We start from the raw sequence: 24,905 nt of genomic DNA on the forward strand, positions 1-24,905 counted from the left end.
AAAAGTTCTATCTCTGCTTACAAATATGTATGCCATATTTCAGAATTACATTAAAAATGTCACATAGCAAATTTTACATGGAAAACTCATCAGGCACTTGTACTACAGAAAATAAAAACACAGAGCTGGAAGGGCAGTTTAGATGTAGCAAAATTACTTAGCTAGTTTGAAAACTCCACCACACTCCCTCTCTTTGGGGGAAATGGTTCCACACTCTCTTTCCCTATTGACATTAAGATGAAACTTCACAGTTAGGTTTAATAATCCTACCTAGACCCAAAACTTTTATTAAAAATCAACTGGTTTAAAAAAAAATTATCTTTTAAGAAATAGTTAGAACAGTGACTCTCAATCCTTTTTTTAGAAAGCATTTTCAGGGGCGCCTGGGTTGCTCAGTCGGTTAAGTATCCGACTTTGGCTCAGGTCATAATCACATGGTTCGTGGGTTCAAGCCCCGTGTCAGGCTCTGTGCTATCAGCTAGCTCAGACCCTGGAGACTGCTTCAGATTCTGTATCTCCCCCTCTCTCTCAGAAATAAATAAAACATAAAAAAAAAAGAAAGAAAGAAAGCATTTTCATATACCTGAGGCTAGCCACCATCATGAACAGGGGCTCCTTAAGGCACTGACTGACCCTTGAAAGCAGAAGCATCTGTAATGCGATGCCAGTTGTGGTTGTGAGATTTGGCCACTAGGGGGTGTCCTGTACAGCAAATTTATTTACAAATTTGGAGCCTTGAATTTAAATCACTGTTTTGGAATGCTACCTGATGTCCTAATTTCCCACCAGACTGCTCTTTCTAGCAACATCAACATTTACAGGGCTTAAAAAAATTTTTTTTGGTGTTTATTTATTGAGAGAGAGAGGGCACAAGCAGGGGAGGGGCAGAGAGAAAAAGAGAGAGAATCTCAAGCAGGCTCCATGCTGTCAGCACAGGGCCCGATGTGGGGCTTGAACTCAGGAACTGTGAGATCATAACCTGAGCTGAAACCAAGAGTAAGACGCTTAACCAGCTAAGTCGCCCCGGTGCCCCAAGTGCCTACAATATTTAAAGAGGCAAATGGCAACCACTGCATGGACTGAGACAAGACTTGTAGAACACCGCATGGTGCTCTGGCCCGGCCTGGAGGCTGAGGCGGGGCAGAGGGTGGCAGGCCCAGAAGCGCTTCCACAGTCCCGGTGCTCACAGCGCAGCACTGCCACAGTCAGGTCAGGTCACTTCCTCCCGCAGGCCTCAGAACCTCCATCTACACGGCTGGACTAGACGTGGGAGTCTCACCAGGCTTGCCTGCCTCCCTCTGCTTCCGGAGGACAGGGGGAAGCTTCTGCCATATGGAGGCAGGAAAAAGGTGAGATGCTCTTCCGCACCAGATGCTCTTCACCATGCTTTCTAGTTAAGCAATGATACAGTCCTGATTAAGGCTTTAGGTGCTGATCTATATAAAACAAGGGAAGGAGGAGGCCAGCAGATCTCTTCCTTCAGATCCCAACTTTCACTCTCTTTATTTATTTACACTTCTATGTCCTATAATAGGATTCTGTATAAGATTTCATTTGTACAAAATGATACCTGCTGCTGTCAAGAAAGAAAAAGAAAAAAAAAAAAAAAGAAAGGGAGAAAAGAAAAAAACTAACACTTGCCCCCACCCAAGTAGATCTTCAAGGCACCTTCTTGCTAGGACAGTATTTTACCCTTAAGGAATGGGACAACTCAGAGGTCTAAGGATACAAGCCAAGCCAGAAGATCCCTGAGAACCACTGGAGTCTGAGAAGGAAAAATAGGTCTTCAAATGTAGCAGCAACCAGATCAATAGTCTTCCTTGAAACAAGACTGAAGACTTTAACACTGAGTTAGGTTACACTTGAAATACATCCATCACCTTTATCTTTTAGTCCCTACACATTTTCCCAAGTCAAAGAGCAGCGACTAGTCAATTTAATATAAAATTAATGCTTATGTATAACATTTTAAACTCTTAAGTCGGCTTCATAAAAGCTTTAAGCCCCTATTACAGATCTTAATCAGCAAGCAAATATTTGGAAAATAAACTGTACAAATTCTCTTTGTGTTGAAATGACAATGAACTTAAAGCCTCTTCTTCACTTACAAGTATTCTGGCAACGGCATAAAATTTTACCAAAATTTATTTTATTAAATTAGTGTCTAAATGTTCTCTAGGAAATGAAATAAAGGCATTTCTCACTTGGGAAAGTGTCACGTGGGGACACTCAAATTCTTTGATGCTACCTAACGAAGCTGTATATGTCAATTTTCAAAAGCTCAGGAACTTGACATTTCTTAACAAAGGTAAAAAGAACACACACACAAAAGTATGGAAATGAGATTCCACTTGCCAGAGAGTCACTTTAGACAGTGGCCTTCACCATTCTTATTATCAAATATACTTTTAAAGATTTAATTTTAAGTAATCTCTACACCCAACATGGGGCTCTGAACTCACAATCAAGAGTCACACACACTCCACTGACCGAGCCAGCCAGGAAGCCCTGTTGTCAGATATTTTTAAGGAAGACTCACAGGCTCTCTAGCTTCAAGTTCCTTATCTGTGAAATGGCAATAATATCTGCCTTCATATTTTTTTCTATACGTTAAATAACATAATGTATGCACAGAAGTCAATAATTTGCCACAAAACACGGAAACATTCAGTAAGTGATGAAGTGAGTAATGATTAGTCCACACTTCCAATTTTTGTTTGGAAAAAGATAAAAATGCTGTTAAGTTACAAGGAATTTCGATATGACCATAAACAAGTTTTAAGGTGAAAAAACAAACTGCACTCAACGTGGGTAAGATAGGGAGGAGACCGAAACCAGAGAAACACGCTGTCCTCCAAGAGAGAGACGCCCCTCCAGGGCCTGCCTCTTGGATTTTCCTCCTAAAAACGCTAAAGCAAGAGCGGGAACAGCTGCCAGAATGGACTGGAGACAGGGCTGCTGTAACACAGTACCGCCTTCACACAGGCCTGCCGCCACGCTGACCCGTTATTACTGCGTGCTTTCTTCCTTAGTAAATCATGACATACACAGATGAAGAGCTGTGGGCCTATTCTGGCCAAGCCCGCACCCATTACCGCCCGCGGCTCCAGAGCACTCAAACCAGGCGCGGTCCAACCAGAGACCCGCTGCGTGTGTAAACGTACACCACGTTCCAGAGTAAGTACAAAAAAGAATGTAAAATGCCTCAATATTATTAATACTGATTACATGTAAAAATGACACTATTTTGGTTACATTAAGTAAATATATTATTTATATTATTTTGCATGGTTCTTTTTGCTTTCTTTAATTCAACTATTAGAAAATTTAAAACTGCTTATGTGGCTCTCATTCCACACTGTATTTTTATTAGACTGGATGGTGCTGCTTTAGATGCTAAATTTTATAGTACGTCTGTCTTTCCACTCCACGTACAATAAAGTTACTCCAGGGATGAGGACTTCTTGTCATGCTATTTCACGGTTACGTCTTGGGAGGAGACACTGTGTATATCCCATTTCCACACGCTGCCACATGCATACTTTGTGCACTTCAAAAGATCCTACTTACTCTCATATAGATGTATTTTCTAGTGCCAGTATTTTTGCTGTATTTCAGATTAATTCATTTTATAACTTGTACTTTATTATAAAATTCTGAGTAGCTTCTTTTTGAAACAATTATTTTCTGTATGAAAACGAGAGAGAGAAGAAAGTACACCGTATACTTTCCTGGGCAGTGACACTAACTAGCAGAAGGGTTTGTGAATGCAATATTGAGAGCCCAATAATCTTGGACAAGTTATCAGACATTTTAACATTTAACATCACTACATTATCAGTTCTGTCAAATCAAAAGGGGCAGAGGATTAACTGGTTCAAAACAAGGGAAAGAATTCATCCATCTGACCTATTTCATATGGATCTATTTTAACATTGTTTCTTTTAATCTGTGAATTCCATGTTTGCAAAATTCTGCAGTGCAGAGTAATAAAAAAAGAAAAATGTTTAATTAAAAAAACTACAGCAACTGGCTGGCTACCATTATTCATTTTCATACATGTCATACTTGAGAAAGCTTTGCATATTTTAAAAAGCTATGGATCTCCTAAAGCTGTCAAAATCCAATCTCTGTATACTTCACACTTCTACATTTGAGTAAATCAGCACACATTTATAGGTCCATAAAACTTTTTGACTCATCCCTATGACATAGTGGTTTTTCCCCTCAATTTGTTCTCATTACCAGCTGAAGTTAATGAGAAGGTATTAAAGAATGATTTGCAATGGAATTACGTTTCTGCTTCAGAGTATCCACATAAGCTACCCTGACTTTCTTTTCTCTTGTAGAATAATGTAGTTTCCTGGGGTGAAGAATAATGGCCGGGGGGGGGGGGAGAAGAGGTTCCTCCTCTTCTTGTCATCAAACATATTAATAAAGTAGCTGATCTCAAAAGGAAACACAAAAAGCTCAGTATGAATTAGGAGAAGGGCCGCAGAAAACAAATGTTCATCATTCTTGTGTGAATTAAATTCATGAAAATGGAAACATCTTACACATACTCTTACAGTGGAAAACACTCTAAAACTCACTGTGTAGCATTTATCCTACTATTAGAGAAACAAACCTAAACCACAGTTTCCCATATTTTAAACCACTAAAGTTAATTCTTAATTTGAAAACAAAAGCAAAAGGAATTCAAACTAAGATGATGTCTTAGCTGCCTACCATTTAAGGAATCCTAGCTTATACAAGGTTTCACTTATAGTTAATATTCTGTTAAAAGAAAAAAAGGCCGGGAGAGGGGCACCTCAGGTAAGGCACCACTGAGTATGAGAACACTTTGTGTAAGTTGTAAATAGTACAGGCAAAGCTCAACTTCCTTTTCTTACTTGGTGGGTAAGGAACTGCCGCTCTTCCATCCTTCCCAAGGGGTCGGTCTTCTGCCCCAACTGCAGGCATTTTTGATGAGCGCAGCGCAGGTGATACAGCCTAAGGAACGATTATTAGTATTAAAACAAGGCAACACATATGTATATAGAGCGAGCAGCAGTCAACTATTTCTTGACATGGGCCTACTGATATTCTGGAATAGAGGAAAGACACTTCCTTACATAGGATTTACCAAGTGAACTTGCAGAAGTACCAGCAGACAGTGAGGCAAAGGAGGCAGCTACAAGCTTACCAAGAACGCAAACCAGAGTGACTAAGTCTTCCCTGCACAGATCTGGAAAGAGGAGATGCACCAGCAAGACAGAACGTGCAGACCTTAAGCAAATCTTCCTCCCAGGTGATTAGAGAAGTGGTTTCAGGGACACAATAATTAAATTAGGGTGGTGCCTCCAAGTAGTCATTAGCTATCCGTCTGGTTTTCCTTCTGTTTGCAAGCAGGCGGTTAAAAGAAGCGACCTCAAGCCCTCCCAAAGTATCACTCTTTCATTTTTCACCCCCCGCCCACACACATTTTCTGCTTGTATTTCCACAATTACTATTCTTCACAAAAAATAACCATATCATTTAAAATTAATGAAATATGCAGAGGGCTTTTCTTAGATTTGTTATTCAAAATAAATTCAGTTTTTTAACAGGCGAGATTATCTTTAACAACTCAAATGAACTGGTGGCAAGATAAATAAAACAAAGCAAAAAAAAAAAAAAGATTCTCACAAACAGAAGGCCTTTTATTTACGTACACTTATTCAATGACATAGAGTTGAAACGTAAAATTAAATTCAAAGATATCTGAGATGGAACGTGGACAACAGCCACACAATGCCAGTTATCAGTAAGATGAATTAGCAAAAGCAATTCTAAGGTAAATGATTCTCTTGATTAAATGCCAGGCTAGAAATCAGAGTAAACAATCATTTCAGAGAAATGAAAATTAGATTAAAGATGTCCAACACTCCATTACACATTAACGTTCCTAAAAATATATTAAAAAAAAAAAGAAAAGTAAACCTATCTTCACTTAGTCCAACAGTAATACAAGATTCATCCAGAGAGAGAGTACAGTGGCTCTCGCCACACGCAGTAATCACTAGGGATGGAGGCGGCGAGCAGTCCCCGGCTACTCCGTAATGCTTGCGTTTTCCCTTTTCTTACTTCTCCCTTTCTACTTCTTTTTGATTCTTTTTCTTTTCATGTTTCCTCCCCATTATCACCACCGAAGCATCTAACCAAACCCTAAGGATCATCAAAATCAATTCCAGATAATGCCTGGCCTTACAGACATAGTCAAGCTCCAAAAGGCTCTCCGATGCCTGGATCTACCATAAGGAAATGTGTCATTTCTTGTACAAAAGTTTTTCTTTTTTAATGTTTATTTATTTTTGACAGAGAGACACAGTGTAAGTAGGGGAGGGGCAAAGAGAGAGGGAGACACAGAATCTGAAGGAGGCTCCAGGCTGGGCTATCGGCACACAGCCTGACGTGGGGCTCAAGCCCACAGACCATGAGATCATGACCTGAGCTGAAGTCAGATGCTTAACTGACTGAGCTACCCAGATATCTCGGAAAGTTTTTCTCTTGTCATGTCCTTTTCCTTCATGCAGCTGCTGCCTGAATTTAGGTCCTTGTGTTTTAATCCCATGAAAGTTACCAAACAGTACCCCTGCTTTCTGTGTGAGGCACTGATGGAAGCCAGCTCTCAGGTCCACATTCAGCAGCCTTCACAGAGGAACATATGACAGGCAGGGTTCGAAGTCCAAAGCCATAATAAGCATGGTAAAAAACCTTCTTAACCTACCAGAGAGCAGACCAGTGGTCTGTTCATAATCCCAACCCCCGGCTAGTTCATTCTTGTTGCTTAACCAAGGCTCATTCCAAGCTCAAACTAATGTCTCTCCCCTGCCTCTCACTAGCCCTGTCTTTCTACATCTCGAGTCAAATCCATTCTTGGAGACTATTATGATCTCATCATCTTCTAAGGACTTACATTACTAATGGTGTATATTATCTGTTAATCGGATACATTTTAAAGTGAGAACAGGCTTCAGAATTCTGATTCCTACTTAAAGTTTAAGCTTTAATTGACACACTGTTTGTCACTTCGTACTTGAACATCCAGCATCTTTAAACCAAGTCAATTATGCACTCACAGTAAGAAGTGCGTGCACTCATATTTTTGAAGTATATTTTACATTTATGTATAAGCTATTTCTCCTGAGGTCTGTGAGTATCTCAGTATAAGGGTGGAAATTTAACATTTGTAACCTTGAGTACACGTCACAAAGGAACCAATCATCAAGTGATTAACAAATATGTGAGAAATGGGCAGAAGAGAAGGAAGGTAAGTATGTAAATGATATAAACTAATGAACTTACTTTTTTGAAGACAGGCCCTATCTTACTCATTTCTAGGTCCCCCCAAAATAACAGGTACTTCTATTTGCTCCAAAGTACAGAGGTGGTTAGGAGGGTGAGGACACAAATGTCCTGACTCAGGGTCTACATAATACACGCCTACTAGTCTCATGATATTTAGAAGGATTTAAAAACTAAATGTGAAAGGGGCAGCTGGGCGGCTCAGGCAGCTAAGCACTGACTCTTGGTTTCGACTCAGGTCATGATCTCACGGTTTGTGAGTTTGAGCCCCACATCAGGTTCTGTGCTGACAGCACAGAGCCTGCTGGGGATTCTCTCTCCCTCTCTCTCTCTCTCCCCCTCTCCCGCTCACATTCCGTTTCTCTCAAAATAAATAAATCTTTAAAAAAAATTCAGTCTTTAAAAAATGTTTTTAAACGAAATGTGAAAGATTTTGTGCTTGCTTCGGCAGCACATATACTAAGTGTGAAGGATTTTAATGTGTACAACAGGAAAAACACTAACACAAAAAGAAAGGCATCAACCAACAAAACCCAAGGCATGGTAGAGACTGCACGAGCAACTCTGAGAATCCTTTCAAGGTAGACAGACATTTCTGAAGAGGAGTCTGAACCTGAAACAGGGCCCCCAGAATTCAGTGGACCAAACAGTAAGGAGAAACTCCAACAGTGACATGAGTCCGCCCAGTTCGGGAAGTCTGTTTGTGGAGCCATGGCAGACTCACCCCAAGTTCGTCGTCGTCGGAATTATCAAAGATGTTGTCTAAGTCGTGCAGGGAAGGTGCCAGGTCGGTGACCTGCGTGAGGCTGCCGGAGCCGGCTCTACCAGCAGCGCTCTCCTGCCGGGCGTCTGCGGGGAGGGGGCGGAGACGCAGAGTGAACAACTTCATCAAGAGAGGAGTGAGCAGAGGGCATGGATCTCAGTGAGCAAGACCTGCCTGTGAAGTTCTTCCCTAGGTTTTCAGTTAAATTTAGAGACAGTAATTTCCAAATATGTTTATCAGTTTTGAAAATAACTGAAAAACAAACTATGAAAAATCAAAGATGAGAGAGATCAAATTATTGGTATTACAGTAAAAACAGAATTCTAAATGGAGAAGCATCTCCCTTGCATTTTACTTTAGCAACAATCCAAGTGAGGCAAATAATCGTTGTACACACCTGTTTTAGTGGCAGAACTGAAAATAGACATGGCATTTTTCCCATCAGGCACCGGCGTGGAATGACCTGGTGTAGTGACATCCTTGGTACCAAATCCATCCTCTGACTGTATAATAAATTCAGCCAAACAAAACACATGAACACCAACCCAAAGTGTGGAATATGAGGGAGAACACAAAGAATTAGAGGGGAGAATGGAACTTGTTATGAGCACAAGTATGATAAACCATGGTCTATGCAACCAAGGGAAATAAAAGATCGGTCCTTTTCCCTGAATTTAAATAGAACCCCAAACTCCCACACTTGCCCTCCAATGCTGTGGAGTATTCTGAGTCCATCTGGGTTTTATGCCTCATCGGTACTGGTGGCATCTGACTACAGTCCTGCCGTGGTGTTAAATGCTGCCTTATAACATTTTAGATGCTGAATTGGGGTTCAAGCTTTCTGGACCCAGGCAGGTCTCTGTCAAGGAGTGTCTGAAGCAGTCTCCTGAACCGTACTGGCTTCCTGTCTTATTTCCTCTGTTCTCAAGAAGACCTCTTTAAATGGCCCAGTAATGTTTTAAATTTTGGAATGTTTTAAAATTTAAGGCTAAAGACAGCACACACCCCCAGTACTCATTGTTATGACAACGAAACCAGTAAAAGTAATACCGACAGAAGCTAGGAGGTACCGTTGCTATTAATTCAGACGCATATATAAAGCGCTTGGTATGGTAAACAAACCAGGCGCTCCATAAACAATAGATACTGTCATCAGCATATTTTTCTTTACATTTTGGCTGTTTTGGAATAATAATTAAAAAGAAGGGAGCATAGGCCAACCAGAATTAGCGTATGAGAGGAAGCATGCACTGTACAAGCTACAGCCTGGAAAATAAGAGGCTTCATTTGTGCTCAGCGGACTCTTAAACAAAGGTGAGCCATGACATAAAAAGGAGCAATACGCTGTTCAATACAGTAGTACCAAGAGCATGAATATGGGGACAGAGCAATCAGGCAAGACTATCTCAAACATTCTGCCTCAGAAGTTTTCCCCACACGTGTTGTACTGACGAAGATCAAAACCCACACCATGCGGGACACCCTCCATGTTGAATGGTACCTTATTCTTTTTCAGGGAATCTTTCTCTGCCCCTTGTTTGCATTTCTTGTTTGCTGTAAAGATGTACTTTATGTCGCCATCCTCAAAGGTGTAGGGATCGTTGACTTCTCCCAAACTGTCTCCAGGTTGCTGAGACAGAGGCAATGGGTCAAGGAAGTGGAGTGGCTGCACCTGGGGCTGCTTTTCTTGCCAGATTTTAAACCGTTTGTTAGGCTGTGCTAAGAGTCTAAAAGGGAAAATAAAGGACGATTTAAGCAAGGTAAAGTATAAAGATGGATGTTTTAAAAAAAGAGCAGCATGTAGGATTTAAAGCATTTGCAAAACTTAAAAAATTATTCTCTTACAAGAAGTTCTTTTAAAGAGTACGTTCACAAATAAAACTTATTAGGTCTTTGGGAAGAATAATGTTTTTGTCTCTGATTCCACGGACTTTGGTTAAGAGCACAGATAGGCCCTAAGAACAGACTGTCTGGGTTCAAGTTCAATCTATGTCAGGGACTAATCGCATGACCCTCACTTTTCTCAGCTATGAAATGAGGCCGTAAGGAAGACGAGGGTGGTGAAGAGTAGCTGAGACGGCCTATGTGACTGTGAAGAACAATGGGGCAGACTGGCAGCCCAATAGTACGTGGTATTATAGGAGACGCAAGACACACACTCGGGTGCGCCTGAAGCCCTCCTCACAGGTGTCGACATAAAGACCGCACTGACCACAGCGTGGAAAGTCTCACCAAGCTACGTTCTCTGCCTAGCAAACCGCAGGCCAGAAATAAACATGTACAAATGTACTAAATGCCACAATGAAGACTTCACATGCCAACATGTGTAAATAACAACACGTGTGCAACCTCTCGAAGGACAAAGCTCTTGACTTTCAAACACTTCATTTTGTCTCTGGAGGGTTAGCGTGGAGATGTGAGGAGGGAAGCCCTGATTCTCGGGACCCTATGCCTCTAGTGGCAGGAGATCGGGTGGGTGGGACACAGAGTCTCCTTACCTTTGCAATGCGGAGCTCTCTGAGTTTACCTCCATTTTGGCATCACATCTCTCGCCCTGGAGCTCTGGAGGCCGGAACTCAGCATCGTCGATGGGCGGGAGACGGTAACTGCTCCACCACTTGTCCGACGACTCCGGATGCGAGGGCCTGATCCCACAGTATAAGGCTGTCTCGCTGACCTCTGCCATCAGAGGCAGTCTTTGGCCTACGACGACAGTTCTGTCATCCAGAGTCGACAACTGCTGGAGTTCTAGCCCATTCCCATAGAGAGCTGGGTTCACAGGGACAGATGGCGGGTCTAAACTCTCCGTTTCCTGACCTCGTGGCTGAGGGCTGAGTGTTGGCGGCAGAGGGGAAATAGGGGAATGAGGTGAATCCATAGGATTCAGATTCATTTGCTTGCTTGTATTTCTGGAAGGCACGGCCATTTGTTTATCATACTTCCTGCTGCTAGACACCTCTAAGGAGGAGTCGATCCCTGCCAACCCTAGCTTCTGTCCTGGTGGATCTTGCTCCATACAGAACTCGTCGGCCACAGAGGGCCTATGGTGAAATGGTATCAAGGGTCTCTTCTGCAACTTGTCTCCCTTTTCTGGCCTCTCTGTTGTTTTGTGCTTAGAAGCAGGAGGTGGTAGAGATGAAGACGAAGACGGCCCGGCACTGAACCCTGGCTGAGATATTGCGGGAGGCCGACTGGGTCCTACTGCACAACGTTTTAAAAGTTTATGCCTGAAATGAGAATCAAAACAAGGTTAAGAAACACACACCCGAGAATAATGGCACCGTTCTAGCAGTGTGACATCCCCCCACCATCAGGACAAGACAAGGCTGTACCTTCTAAGCACACACTGGACACACTAATACATTGAAAAGGACTTTAGGTTCATTATTCTTATGATGACAAAAACTCAACACACTCTGACAGAAAGTAGTGAATCAATTCCATAAAGTTAAGCAGGTAAGGGATGGACTTAACGTTACTAGCTCCTACCAAAAGACTGATTTGAAAAACTCCGAAATCTTTCAAATTTGGTAAGGGCCCCAGATAATGTGTTCACACTGCATTTTAAAACCAAGAGTAATGAGATCATTTGCCAGGAGAGAGAAAAAAGCTTTCAATTTCTGTCTTACAACACTCTATTAACTCCAATATAGAATGGTTTATAACAGCTTGTAGTCTTGTAAATTGGGAACAAAATAATCATGCGATTTTCCCCCAAAGTGTGAAACCCAGGGTCGATTCTAGGAATATTTAATAGAATAAACAGACTAGAAACCTTGTATGCCACTATTACTGGAAAAAAGAAGGAAGGAAAGACAACTTTGGATCTTACAGACTGACAAACTTAGACAGAAGTAAAAAGACAGTGAGTGGATATAAAAACCACGCGTGTACACAAATGCATCTGTACTAATAAGCAGGGTAGCAGGTCTGCTCACATCCTAACACACTTCTTGGTAAGCACAGGTGCAAGATATTGCTCAGTAAGGGCCCACTAGATGATGCCAAGGTTTAATCTGTGCAACAAAGTTATATAGCAGGTCAGCCAGTTCCTCCCAATATATAAATCAACCCAGGGAAAAGTGTAAGCTCTCCTGCTGGTGTAGCAGTAACTCTCTGAGGCCACGAGGGTGGCATTAAATTACTGCTGCGCTGCACTGAATGATGCCCTAGAGGGCAGTAAAACGGATTTGTGCGGCATAATGGGATGGTTTAGTGGGACAGTAGGATGGCCACCCTGCCCCATAAGGCCATTAAATAGTGTGAGGAGTGGACCATTCCATAATGGGTTTGGTAATCCTGCAGTAGATAATCCGAAAAGACTCTTGCTAAAGTCTTTTCTACTCTAAGAAAACCCCAAATTCTGACTTTGAAGAAGGTTGTTTAAGCATAAGGCTATTGTCGATACGGTAAAAATTGTGCTCTAAATCTGCAGGATACCGTACCACAGTAAGAGGTGAAGGTCTCCTCTGAAAATCTCTCAATCAAATCTTCTGAGGTGTGTATTTTAAAACCTAAGTTCTGAAAGTCTTTTACATAAAACTTTTTCATTTGGATTTTCTCAGAGCATTTAACTACACCAATCCTTTGATAGGTATTTTATGATAGCCTCTTCAAAGTAAGGACTTTTTGCAAACTAGATAATCTCATATAAAGTCATTTTTTTCAATCATATTTAATAATGACTCAGCTACATTGTGCAATGGTTACAATTAAGGACACATTATTAAGTAACAGACTATCACTGCAAGTCTCTGAACAGGTAGGAGGCTCCAGTGAGGGAGGCAGGCAGCAGGAGATCAGGCTCAGAAAGCTAACTATATGGCTGGTCAAGTGGTGGTTAGACCCAGACGCAGGGCCAAATAGTGTAGAAACACACACAGTGACTAAAAGCATGAGGAAAAAGAATTACTATCACAGACATTTCAAAGGAAGTCATTGTGAAATACAAGGATAAAAATCATCTATAAGATGGAAGAAAAATACATAAATGATACCGTCTCTAGGCTGAGAAGGGACAACGGTGATTTTAAAAAAAATGTACCTGACCTGTGAGAAAAGAGACATGTCAAAATCAAGGGTATTTCTCAAAGGTACCCCCCTACATACAAGACTAGAGTATATATGGGAAGTCACATCTAGAGATAAATATCTGGGACTCAACAAAATCAAATGCAGAACTACAAAACAGACCTGAAGGTACAAGAATCTGGAGAGGAAACAGGGGAATGACTCCAGCGGACAAAAGAAAACGTGTTATTTATTTACGGTAAATAGAATTTGAGGTAAAAAGAATTTTAGGTAGCAAATAAAAATGTCAGAAATCAGTAAAAAGGTGAAAAAATCTAGATAAGGAAAAGAGAAGCAAAAATAAGATGAGGGCACAAGCAAAGTTAAATACACTAACATTTTTATCCTAGGTACTTTCTAAAGGTAGCCCATATAACTTGGCTGTGAGCTGTTGAGAAATCAATGTTAATAGGAAAACACTTTTTGTCACACAATTTACAATGGCCTAGAAACAGAAGTAAAACAGGTATTCAGCTGATGTATCATACCTACCCTGAGACCAGAGAGAGGTTCTCACATGCTCAGATGCTTACTGAACAAGCAACTTCTTCAAAAACATCATCTTTGAAAAATCAATAGTGAGGTTTATTAGGCTGATACTTATAATGTTTCTCAAAAAGAAAAAAGCTGACTAGGAAAGGCAGAGCTTGATAAAGAGGATCAACATAAGGGGCAGGGAGGACAGGAAGAAGGTGTCAAAACTGCTGTTTAAGTGTGTATACAGATACACACAGTTTGCATATATTTTCAGGGGTCATTTGACTGCCTCCCTACTCAGAAACCAACTTATTTATGCCACATGAAGAACCTCTATCTAAACTAGGGAAATGAATGGCCTTTTTCTTAATATACATTATCTCCACTGAACTTTTCCCAAGTGCTGAGCAGTATCAAATGTGAAAATAGACACCTTGGAAGCAAAGCTACGCTGAGTTGCTCATTAAGTGAATAATCACCATCACATGCTCACCAGTCAGCTGAGCTAGTACGGGTAAGGCTGACACACACGTAAGAAATCTAAGAACTCTGGGGCGCCAGGTGCCTCCGTCAGTTAAGCATCCAGCTCTGGATTTTGGCTCAGGTCATGGTCCCAGGGTTGTGGGATTGAGCCCTGTGTGGGGCTCCATGCTGAGTGTGGAGCCTGCTTAAGATTCTCTCTCCCCCCTCTCCCCCCCGCCCCCGCCACTTGCAGGCTCTCATTCTTTCTCTCTCAAAATAAATAAAACATTAAAAAAAAAAAAAAGAAGAAGAAGAAGAAAGAAAGAAAGAAAGAAAGAAAGAAAGAACTCTAAGAACCCTCATGCATGCCCAGGACAAGAAAACTCTTTACTACCACAAGGAGTAAGAAGTCAAAATAATACCCATGAGAGGAAAAAATTTCTCCAGAAATCAACTTAGGGTTCTATTCACATATCTAAATGAATGAACAACAATTTTAGCTTTTGGCAGGTGTTGTTACCAAGGACCTTCCTCAAGCATCAAAACACACCAGCACCAACAACAAAACAACTTATCTATGAAAGACCTATTTAATCCAAATTCTATGAATTCTAGCCAACTTATTTAATACTGAGCTCTACTTTCAAATTAAGAATAATTAAATAAACTCATTTAAAGGAGAAGAGACTGTCTTGTCAAACTGATGCCTTTAGTTTTGAGGTAGTTGCTGTGAAGAAACTGGCAGGAACAATCTGATCACGGGGCCGATCTACTAAAGCTCTTTTGGAGTCCTGACAATGAAGCTGCATCATCTGCACAGAAGAAAAGACTTATCTTGTTCTTCTCCACTGGAGGAGGAAGAAGACAGAACAGAAAAGAAGATAAAGCAAAATGACGGGGAAGAAGCAGTGTGAGCGTCCGGGAAACAGTCAACACAAGGTGCCACCAGCCTATTGGATCCACATTCCACCTTGCCCACCACCTACCTAGAGCAAGAACAGCTGACTCTTTGGGTTGGATCCACAAAATCCCAAGTAGCAGGATTATTAGCAGGCTCTTCTTCAAGAGTTGGAGTTGACATTTGGCTCCTCCTGAAAGAGGTTAAAAAGGTGACTTGTGTAAACGTGGGATAATATTCACACCTCTAGGAGAGAAACGTTTTTACGAGACCCGAATACATTTCACACAGTAAGGTTAGCTGAGAGATAGCTCAAAGCAACCCAAGGCCGGGGTGGCGGTGGGGGGATCAACTTGTTCTTTGCACCACAAGAAGCAGGATTTAAATACTTCTATTTAAGATTAAAGTACGTTTGAACATGGGTGACATGCAGAGCAATTAAAACACTACCTGGCCCTATTGGTTGGTGCTTTAAAAAGTCACCTAAATTTTGTAGAAATAACCACAATTTTAAAAATTATCTTTTCACAGCATCTGTGAATTATATGCCCTGGAACAGACTGTTTAAATCATCCTTAAAACTCCTATATTTACTAGCATTTAAGGGCAGTACTCTACACTCATAATGTGAATTAAAGACAAGAAAAAAAAATTATCTCTTACATGTCACTGGTAATTGGTGGCAAAAAGCAGTGTCTATTATTACAGTGACAAGAAGAACACCGGGCAGTATTTTTGTATTGCTGATTCTGCTACAGCAGATACTGCAAAGTGCTTCAGTGACGGCTCTGGAGGGACCTCCCTCCTCTCTACCCTCCCCTGCCTTTCCGGGTGTCACTTCCCTGCTCTGTGCTGCGGCCACAAAGGGCTCTTAGAGTTGGCGAAGGTGATAGGTTAGTGGTGATAAAAATCAAAGACAGCAAATGACAGGAAAAGAAAAAGAAAATGTGAACTTGGAAATCATCTAGGCATTGTAGATAGAGGTGAAAACACCTGTACCAACTATTCTAAAGGATCATTTTTTAGGGACTCAAGATACCTTTTTGATTCTAGAGCATGATATATAATCTCCGACTGCGATTATTTTAGATTTTATGTACTGTAACTTCTTCAGTAGCCTACTCTGGAACCAATTCACTGGGAAATGAATATATAGTATGAATTTCCTAAAAGCTACATCCAAGTGACAGGTTTTAAATCTGTATACAGAACTCTAAGTAGTAGTCACTGAAGAAACACTTAATTAATTTCTAAGAGGAGTGGAGTTCCCAGCAGTTATTGGCAAGAGTATTCATATTTATTCTGTTCTAGAGAATGAAGACTCATTTGTTTACTTTCCTCAGGCAAGAAACGGGACATCTCAGTTATATCCAAAGAGATGTGAAAATATGCTGAATATGTTTACGTAAATCTGGGTAAGTAGAATAGTATTTATCGACCACTGTTTGTTGTCTCATTCATGCAGTTAAAATAATCACCAGCAGTCTCTTCTGAGAATCAGTTCTTCCTCTTTTCCAGAAATAAGTCAAGGAAGGCAGGGGGGAGAACAGGAGGATGGGTGGCAGGCAGGGAAACGAAGGCAGCACAGCGCTGGGGAAGAAGAGAATATGGCTTCCCCACAACCACCGGCAGAAGCACAGCAGCTGGTGAACACCCTTCTGCCATCAGTTCAGTTCAGAGCTGTATTGTCATTTAAAACAGAAGGCCAATTTCACAGAAGATGTGACAAAGGTCATATCCCTTTGTAAACAGAAAACATTCAGAAATTGGTATCCGAAGGAAAACCAAACCCACTGACAACTGTCCAAAACCATCTGTGCTTAAAAAAGAAAAAAAAAATGCCAGACGACTACTGTGCCAATCTTGAGATAATCAGAACTTCAAAGTTTCCTAAATAATCAAATTCAGTAAAGTAAACATCTTTAACATCCTTGCTTTGAATTTTGTGCTGTTAAGTTAAAAAAAATGAACTACCAATTCAATGACCCCTCAGGTTTGGTCACACTGCGGCACAATGCGATTGACACTCTTCATGCAGTAATCAGCGAGATGGCTACTGAACCACGACCCAGAGAGAATGCAGAAGCCATACTTGGACTGGGTTCTGTTGAGGATGCATTCCTTCCAGACTCGATGGACCATATGATTGTGGAGTTTTGGAGGAATCTTCCCCGATCTCTTTGGACTGTGCATAGTTATCATCCCGCCGTCTTGGGAACCTAGGTGACTGACCGCACTCTGCGTACCTCCACTCTCCCCTGAAAAAGAAAGACAATCTGGAATGTGAAAATTATCTGAAAAGGTCTCCTAGTACCTAGACTACAAGCTTATTTAACAGAAATACTCTGATTGTTGAAACTTGCATTATTTGTGTAGCTTTCTTCCTACCCCCTGGCAATAACACTATCTGTAACTATTAGCATAATTGTACACTGGCCCTTTGTTCGGTTGTGTTCTCCATAAAACAGTTCACCACATCAACACTCATGCACCCCAAGGGCGCACCCATACAGACGCATTCCTGCTCTACAGATATTGGAGACGGCTTACTTGTGTAAGGGTTCAGACAGTAACATTAAAAATGTAAACATGGATAGATTGTTTTAAATTTTTAAATCCCCAATGTAACACATAAGTTTGAAGGAAGAACAAAACAGTAGAGGGAGCTTTATGCTCATTTAGCTTAACGGCCGTGCAACTGCACACAGCACCCTGGGTAGGAGAAAAGAACTTAATGGCACAAAGCTTTTAACAAGGTCAAATTTCAAATCTGTGTGTGGAACTGTTTGTCCTTATGCCTGACACTATTTATGAAAGCTTAGTGCTAAAGCACTGAAAGAGGTGGTCTCGACATTCTGTATCAGAGGACAGTTAAGTAGCTTTTTTATAATAATTCCACTTAGTTTTCCCAACTACAGTTGGTATGTAATCCATTTCTTTCTATTAGGTCCACTATGATTGCTGATAACACTGGTTGTTGGTTATGGGTATTTTACTACTTCTATCTCATATAAGACAAATACTGAAGTCGATTTTCAGTATTTAGATTCTGATTCAATTACTTTCATCTATCTGACTTTGTAAGTATATCATGGGTTTTATTCTCAATAGAACTATGATCAAAACATCTTGACCGAAATAATCAGTTTTAAGCACTCTAGAAATCTCTATCCTTATCTGAAAGATAAACAAACAACCTTATACCACAAATTAACAGTCCTGATATCAATGGAACACAACTGTTATAGAAGTTGAACTGTTAGGCTTAGCTCTATCTTAAAAAAACAAAAAACAAAAACCAGTGTCAAAAAGCTTACAATTCTAAGGAACTGAAGACTGCTTTGTCCCTATAAAAGTATTATTATATTACAAAGGAGGTAAGTTAAAGGGGACAAGAAATTTGGTCTTTCATTACTGTCTTTCATCTTAAAAGTTTCCTGACTTGGTCTGTGGTACAAAATAATTCATTTCAATTTTATAATAGATTTTCAAATGCTTATTATAAAACTAGGAAAAGTGGAGAAACAAACAGAAATAGAACACATAGCTCTTTGCCCCCCAAACACCTTACCACTCAGCTAAAGAGACTGTATGTCCTGGGCAGCATAAGGGGGTAATTCATGAACAGAGGAGAGGGGTGGGGAAAATAAGGCACAGTCTTCTAACTAAAACTGAGTTCATGCTTTTCAGTAGCTTTTAATGATTTAACTTAAAAGTGGATGATACCTCAAAGGGAATTAAATGAGACTTGTATTCCATGCTGTCCAATACATATTGAATATTGTTTCTCAGAATTACCTCTATGAACAGAAGGTGCAAGCTGATGCACCGATCCACATGTGGCAGGGATGACCTCACCAAACCCAACTGACCCTCCTTCCCCTGCTAATCTAAGGGATTCATGGCCATTTTAGAGGGAAGGGGACTCCATTTCGTTCTATACACAGGAAAACTTGTCAACGTGCAACGCTCGTAACTACAGACATGACATGACCAGGCTGAGCAGAACCCTGGTGGAGCAGTAGGGGTCCTAAGCTACACTTCAACGTATCATGATTATTATCACAATATGAAAATTTAGACAAACTCATTTTACAAAGACCCAGTTGCTTTTAGTTAGTTGTTAGAGAGAGCGCAGGCCTTAGGGGATTTATTTACCCAGGACTTAACACAATGATACGCACACAGAGTCCAGGGGAGGGAATCTGGAGATCTACAGTGAGGAAGTCTATACTGAAAACCACCATAAACAAAACCTGGTGTCTCCGAATTGGGAAATTTGGAGTTTTGAACTGATAAGACACCAGGACACCATGCACACAGCAGGCTTTCAATTTTATACTGAATATAGATTTCACTAAGTACCAGGAAAAAGAAAAACAACCAGATAAACAAACAAAAGCTGGGGCGCCTGGGTGGCTTAGTCGGTTAAGCGTCCGACTTTCGCTTGGGTCATGATCTCGCGGTTCGTGGGTTCGAGCCCCGCGTAGGGCTCTGTGCTGACTGCCAGCTAAGAGCCTGGAGCCTGTTTCAGTCTGTGACTCCCTCTCTCTCTGACCCTCCCCTGCTCACGCTGTCTCTCTCTCTCTCCTAGAAATAAATAAAAACATTAAAAAAAAAAACAAAAAAACAAACAAAAGCTGGTAACAACTTATGTAGTGCAAGTGTTTAAAATCCAAGCCCTGAGATGAAACGTGATCAACTTTTCAAATTATTGCTAATTCTCGTCTTTATATTAATAGATCATCTCTATGATGGTTATTAAAAAAATTGTGAAAGTGTTTTTCTCATTTTTCTGTTTTTTTCTTTTTGAATAAACACCGAGCAAATCCTTTCACAAGGGGTCATCTAAATTCCCTGCTGCACCATGTTAGAGTCTGACGTCCTTTATTCACCATGTTAGCAAGTGCATTGCTCCTAAAGACAGGCCGCCCATTTCTACGTCTCCCACATGGTTTCTGAGTAATTCCTTCTACATAACACAATCATGTGTGCTGGAGCTGGAGTTCTGAGTACTGCTTTCAGATCGCTTATGCCACCACCTATGTATGCTGCTCTGTTGCTTACAGAGCACTGGTGAGTATGTCAGCTAGTATGTGTAATAGCTCTATAAAGTACATGGTATTTAACAGGGAAGGAAATGGAGGTCCAAGACAAGTATGAGAACTGAGTCAGGCCAACTTATCTAGTAAAAGCTACACAGGCAGGTTTTTAAATTAGGTGCATTCAATCACAGTGTCTATCTGTGTCCCTAATATGTTGCTTAGCCATGAACGTTTACTGAATACCATCCACATACCAAGCAGCATGCTAGAAACTCTGAAATACTGTCTTATCTCATCTCATGAAAATAACCACGGAAGTATGTATCATGCTTGATAGTCTGTTTTCAGTTCACCACCCAAGACTTTATTAACTCTGATGCTTTTGCTAACGGGGCCCACATTAAAAAGCCTATAAATGATCTCACTTCAGTTCAAGTCTCCTGAGTACCCTTTTCTTACTGACTAGATTCCAATTAAAATGAAGTCAACTACAACAACCAAAAAGTTAATACAGAAAATATGCCACCCAACAAAGAAGGCAAAATGCTCCTAATTTGAACAATTTCTGAATTTTTCCATTAAGGAAATTCTTAAAATTTTCACATGTAATCAATACTTATCATTAATGTAGGCAGGTTACTGCCAGAACAAATTATTTTATTCAGAGCTCCTTGAAGCCAGTCTAACTTTATTTTTTTTAATTTTATTTATCTATTTATTTTTCTTTCATAGTTTATTGTCAAGTTGGTTTCCATATAATACCCAGTGCTCATCCCCACAAGTGCCCTCCTCCATGCCCATCTCCCCCCTTCCCTTTCCCCCCACCCCCATCAGCCCTCAGTTTGTTCTCAGCATTCAAGAGTCTCTCATGGTTTGCCTCCCTCCCTCTCTCCAACTGTTTTTCCCCTTCTCCCTCATGGTCCTCCATTCAGTTCCTCCTGATTCACCTATAAGTGAAAACATATGGTATCTGTCCTTCTCTGCTGCCAGTCTAACTTTAGAATATAATAAGGAAAGAACCAGCCTACACCTGCCCTCAGCTGGGGCAATGGTGAGCTGGGCACATGCTTCAGCCATTCTCAGTGTTTCCCACCGTTTAAGGAAAAAAAAGAGCAGCCTGCATCTTGTGCCCTGATTCTGTGTAGAGGGATAAGTGTGTGCCCCGAGCTTAGGAGAAACTACACTGTCCGACTGGAATGGAGACTAACATGGCACAATTAAAACTTTGAAGCTCCATTATTCTGTTTGTTGAAAATTTTCTTCTCCATTTTGCAAAAGTCCCATGTCATGTCACTTCCACCTACTCCACAAGGCATTTCCCAGCGTGAGTTTGCTCATTCGTTCGACGACAAGGGAGCGACGTGACCCTCTGTGCTGGCCTCCACCGAGGACCTGCCCAGGTTGCGCTCACCTGTCACGGCCTGTTCCGGAGAGGTGGGGGGGGTGAGAGGCAGCCCACAGTTACTCGGGTCCCTCACGCTGCCCAGCCCCTGCTGCCCGACGGTAACATGGCCTCCAGCACCGGCAACGCTCTGAGGAACCGGGATGTCGTTCTGAGAGATTAAAACAAACGCTGAAGGGTAAACCATCCGCACACCACCTGTGAGAGAGAGAGCATGGAGAGAGCCGGGCCTGAGAAAGCGTCCACACCAGGCTGTCAGCTCTACTGCTCTAGTGGCCAGAGTCAAGCTCAGTGATGAAAAGGAGATGCTCATGAGGCACACCATGAGGGACATGCTCCCCTCCTTCCTAAGCTACGAGCTGTTTAAACATGAGTTCCAACACTATGCAGATAGCATTTGGAATACAGGGACCACTGGTGCTTCGGGCAAGATAACTACTCAGCATTTACCACTGTGTCAAGAGAATAAAATAAGATGGGAAAATTATGGAGAGTATTTTTGATGAATCTCAATGATTATCTTTTTAAATTAAGAAAGGTGAAGAAGACAGAGTAAAGTTCTTCAGGCAAAATATTTTCTCTTACCAACAATTACTTCCACTGCTACAGGGAAATCATCATCATAGCCCAACTCCTCCTCTTCTTTCAATTCTTCTTTCTTTTTCAGCACCATTGGGTAGAAATACTGCCATTCCTCAATCAACTTACGGGTGGCTGGATCTGACATCTTGTAGGCCTGGCCTGTTAGCGTGCCATTTAAGCCATAAGGACTTACCAATACTAAGGCAGGGAGGAGAAACACATGTTACAAGTCAACTTAATAATTCCTACTTACCCGTAATGCTGCATATGCTAATTTAGGTTAAAGCATAACATCGTTGACTGGATATCATTTTTATTTCCTGACTCCTTTCAAAGTCTGATTTTTTAAAGTTGCACATTTTAGCACCTATTATATGCCTCTAAACTCGCATCAATTTTTTTAAGGAAATCAAATGGGAAGGTAAAAATATTATGAGACAGCTGTGTCAACACATAATATATAAACTATCTATATATTAAAGCATATACACAACTGTTTGATAATAGCCTATGCAATGTGAACACCGAGTCTTTCATAACAAAAGAGAGCCATTTACTACAGACACCCCCAAAACTTGTCTAGAACTTGAACACTCTTCCCAGGGGTTCTGAGACTTCCTAAATATCTGAGGATTTTAAAAATAAAGAAAACTTGTAATAGTGAAAAAGTCTTAATGTATCAAGTCTGAAACATAATCCTTAGTTATAATTTTAGTTACGACTGTTCTGAAGGTCTGTTGATGAAACAACTTCAAATAAAATTTATTATACTCAATAAGTAGAGGACTCAAAGTCCCTCTATCTTTCTCTTTCGGTATTTGACCTGATGTTATTTTCACTGAGCTAGACACAAAAAAGTAGTTAACACGATGCTGTATATAACCCAGCCAGGTTGTAGCCATGGGGTGAGGCTAAGCTTCAAAACAACACTTTTCTGGGGATAAACTTATTCTTAATCCTAATTTCTAAAAAAATTTCAGCATTATCATACAATGACATGTTCTTTCTGTGGATGGCTTTTATTTTTTTTAAACAGCTAGTTGATAAAGTACATCCTTCAAGACAGAGATAGCTGTAGACATCCCATACTCCTTTCTGCTTCTGCTGTTCCTCACTGATCCAAAAGGGAGAAAAATATTCCAACCAACACAGTTAAACAGGGGCAATGTTTCCATATTAATACTTCAAGGAAATTCCACACCAGTGTGGTTAATTATGTTCACGATAATTATCTAAATGCCAATATCTGCCCTAAGAATGTATCTTCTCCCTACCAATCATGGGAAATAAGCAGGATAACATCCCATGAGAGTCTTCTATGACTCAAGACATTAGTAACACACTAGGAAGACTTAAAATAAGTGGCCTATGGAGACCTGATTATACTAATATTACCTTTCCCAACTTAGAAGATTAGTTACCTTCCCTCATGACAAGAATTCCCTCTGTTATTATCATAAATAAATGCTTCTATTTTCAGTGATAAAGTCTAGAATGAAGTTAGATGGTCGTCAACACCTTCACAGTCAAGAAAACACAATATTTAACTAATTCTGTACTCCACAATATGCACATACTGTACAACTCTTACATGTACAGTTCAGGGACTGGGCTTTGAGCTGTTGAGCAGTTCACATAGCAAAGATCCCAAATTAAATAATGATAAAGCATACAGTTTAAAATGTGTTACACAGTAATGGGGGCGGGGGGGAAGGTAATAATTAGGACACAGCCAAATGAAGATTCAATGTTCTTTTTTACCTTAAAAAAAAAAAAAAAGGCTCAGTTATCTTTAGGGCAAGAACAGATGTTTTTATCAAATTAAATTAGAATCATTCGTAGGAAACTAAAAGGCAATCATAAATAATATGGAGGCTAAACACTCATGATAGGCTGTTAAGTCCATAAAATTATTTTAGTTAAATCCCTTAAAATGTCAGTGTTTTTAATAATTACCTTGTGTGATATACTGAGACCATAGCAGACATCTCTAGTAAATTAGACTGAACCAAAAAAAAATTTTCAGATGGTTCAATCTAATGTTATTACATTTAAATACTGTAACATTTATAAAGCTATTCACAGAAAATTCTGAATTCCAAAAACTAAATTAAAGATTTGGAATTCATGGTTAGAAAAAACAAACATGGAGTTATTTTGGTGATACTGAGGTGACTAGCTGAGAATTAATGAAAATATAAACGTTAAATTGTGTTACAACCAAAAAACTACAATCAATGAAGTCTTTAATTAAAAGAAAATAATAAAGATATTAACATCATTGAAGAAAAAATTTGAATTTGGATTAAATTTCAAAACCAGTAATTTAACACCACTTTTCTGTAAGTCACTGCATGCCTGAAACCATAGAACAAACAAAACAATGAAAACCTCTGCTTAATACAGTTTGTCAATTACTCATTGGATTCTATTTTTCAAATACTTATTGACCTTCTTTTGTTCTGAAGGAAATGCTCTACATTTTATTCCTTACTGCAACCTCACCTACGATCATGTGTATATGTGATAAGGTCCATTTAAGATAATATCTCATTCTGCAAATCTTACTGGGCAAGGTGACTATCCACTTGGTGGGGCAGAGGTAGACAACAAGGGCATCACCACTTACCCTGAAATGGAGCAGGTGAAGACTGAGCCATGTGTATGTGTTCCTCGTTGATCAAATAAATTGGCTGGTGTTGGGCAATCTCCACACTTGTGCACACATTACTTTCTCCATGAAGAAAGAATGTGAATGCGCAGGACAAATGCTCACTAAAAAAGAAACAATGAGAAATTTAATTCTACATTTTGGTAGGAAATGAGCGCTAGACACAGAATGGGATACAGCTTTGCTTTTATCAATCTCCCAGCAAAGCT

The 24,905-nt window shown here is 40.4% G+C and overlaps 1 protein-coding gene across 2 annotated transcripts in view; it reads right to left on the reverse strand.

Moving 5' to 3' along the window:
* The window catches only part of MED13L (mediator complex subunit 13L), a 299,169-nt gene that overhangs the window by 34,894 nt on the left and 239,370 nt on the right, over positions 1-24,905 (reverse strand). For both annotated transcript variants that reach the window (XM_039228598.1, XM_039228507.1), the window contains exons 5-14: positions 24,655-24,800; positions 22,029-22,223; positions 21,453-21,641; positions 17,089-17,254; positions 15,085-15,189; positions 10,588-11,316; positions 9,591-9,816; positions 8,487-8,592; positions 8,051-8,175; positions 4,893-4,992 (exon numbers count right to left, since the gene is read on the reverse strand). In XM_039228598.1, the coding sequence (XP_039084529.1) occupies positions 4,893-4,992; positions 8,051-8,175; positions 8,487-8,592; positions 9,591-9,816; positions 10,588-11,316; positions 15,085-15,189; positions 17,089-17,254; positions 21,453-21,641; positions 22,029-22,223; positions 24,655-24,800 (2,087 nt within the window). The remainder of the gene's footprint in view (positions 1-4,892; positions 4,993-8,050; positions 8,176-8,486; positions 8,593-9,590; positions 9,817-10,587; positions 11,317-15,084; positions 15,190-17,088; positions 17,255-21,452; positions 21,642-22,028; positions 22,224-24,654; positions 24,801-24,905) is intronic.

The sequence above is a fragment of the Hyaena hyaena genome, unplaced genomic scaffold, assembly GCF_003009895.1.
Source record: "Hyaena hyaena isolate Hyena2069 unplaced genomic scaffold, ASM300989v1 scaffold_0, whole genome shotgun sequence".
NCBI lineage: Eukaryota > Metazoa > Chordata > Mammalia > Carnivora > Hyaenidae > Hyaena > Hyaena hyaena.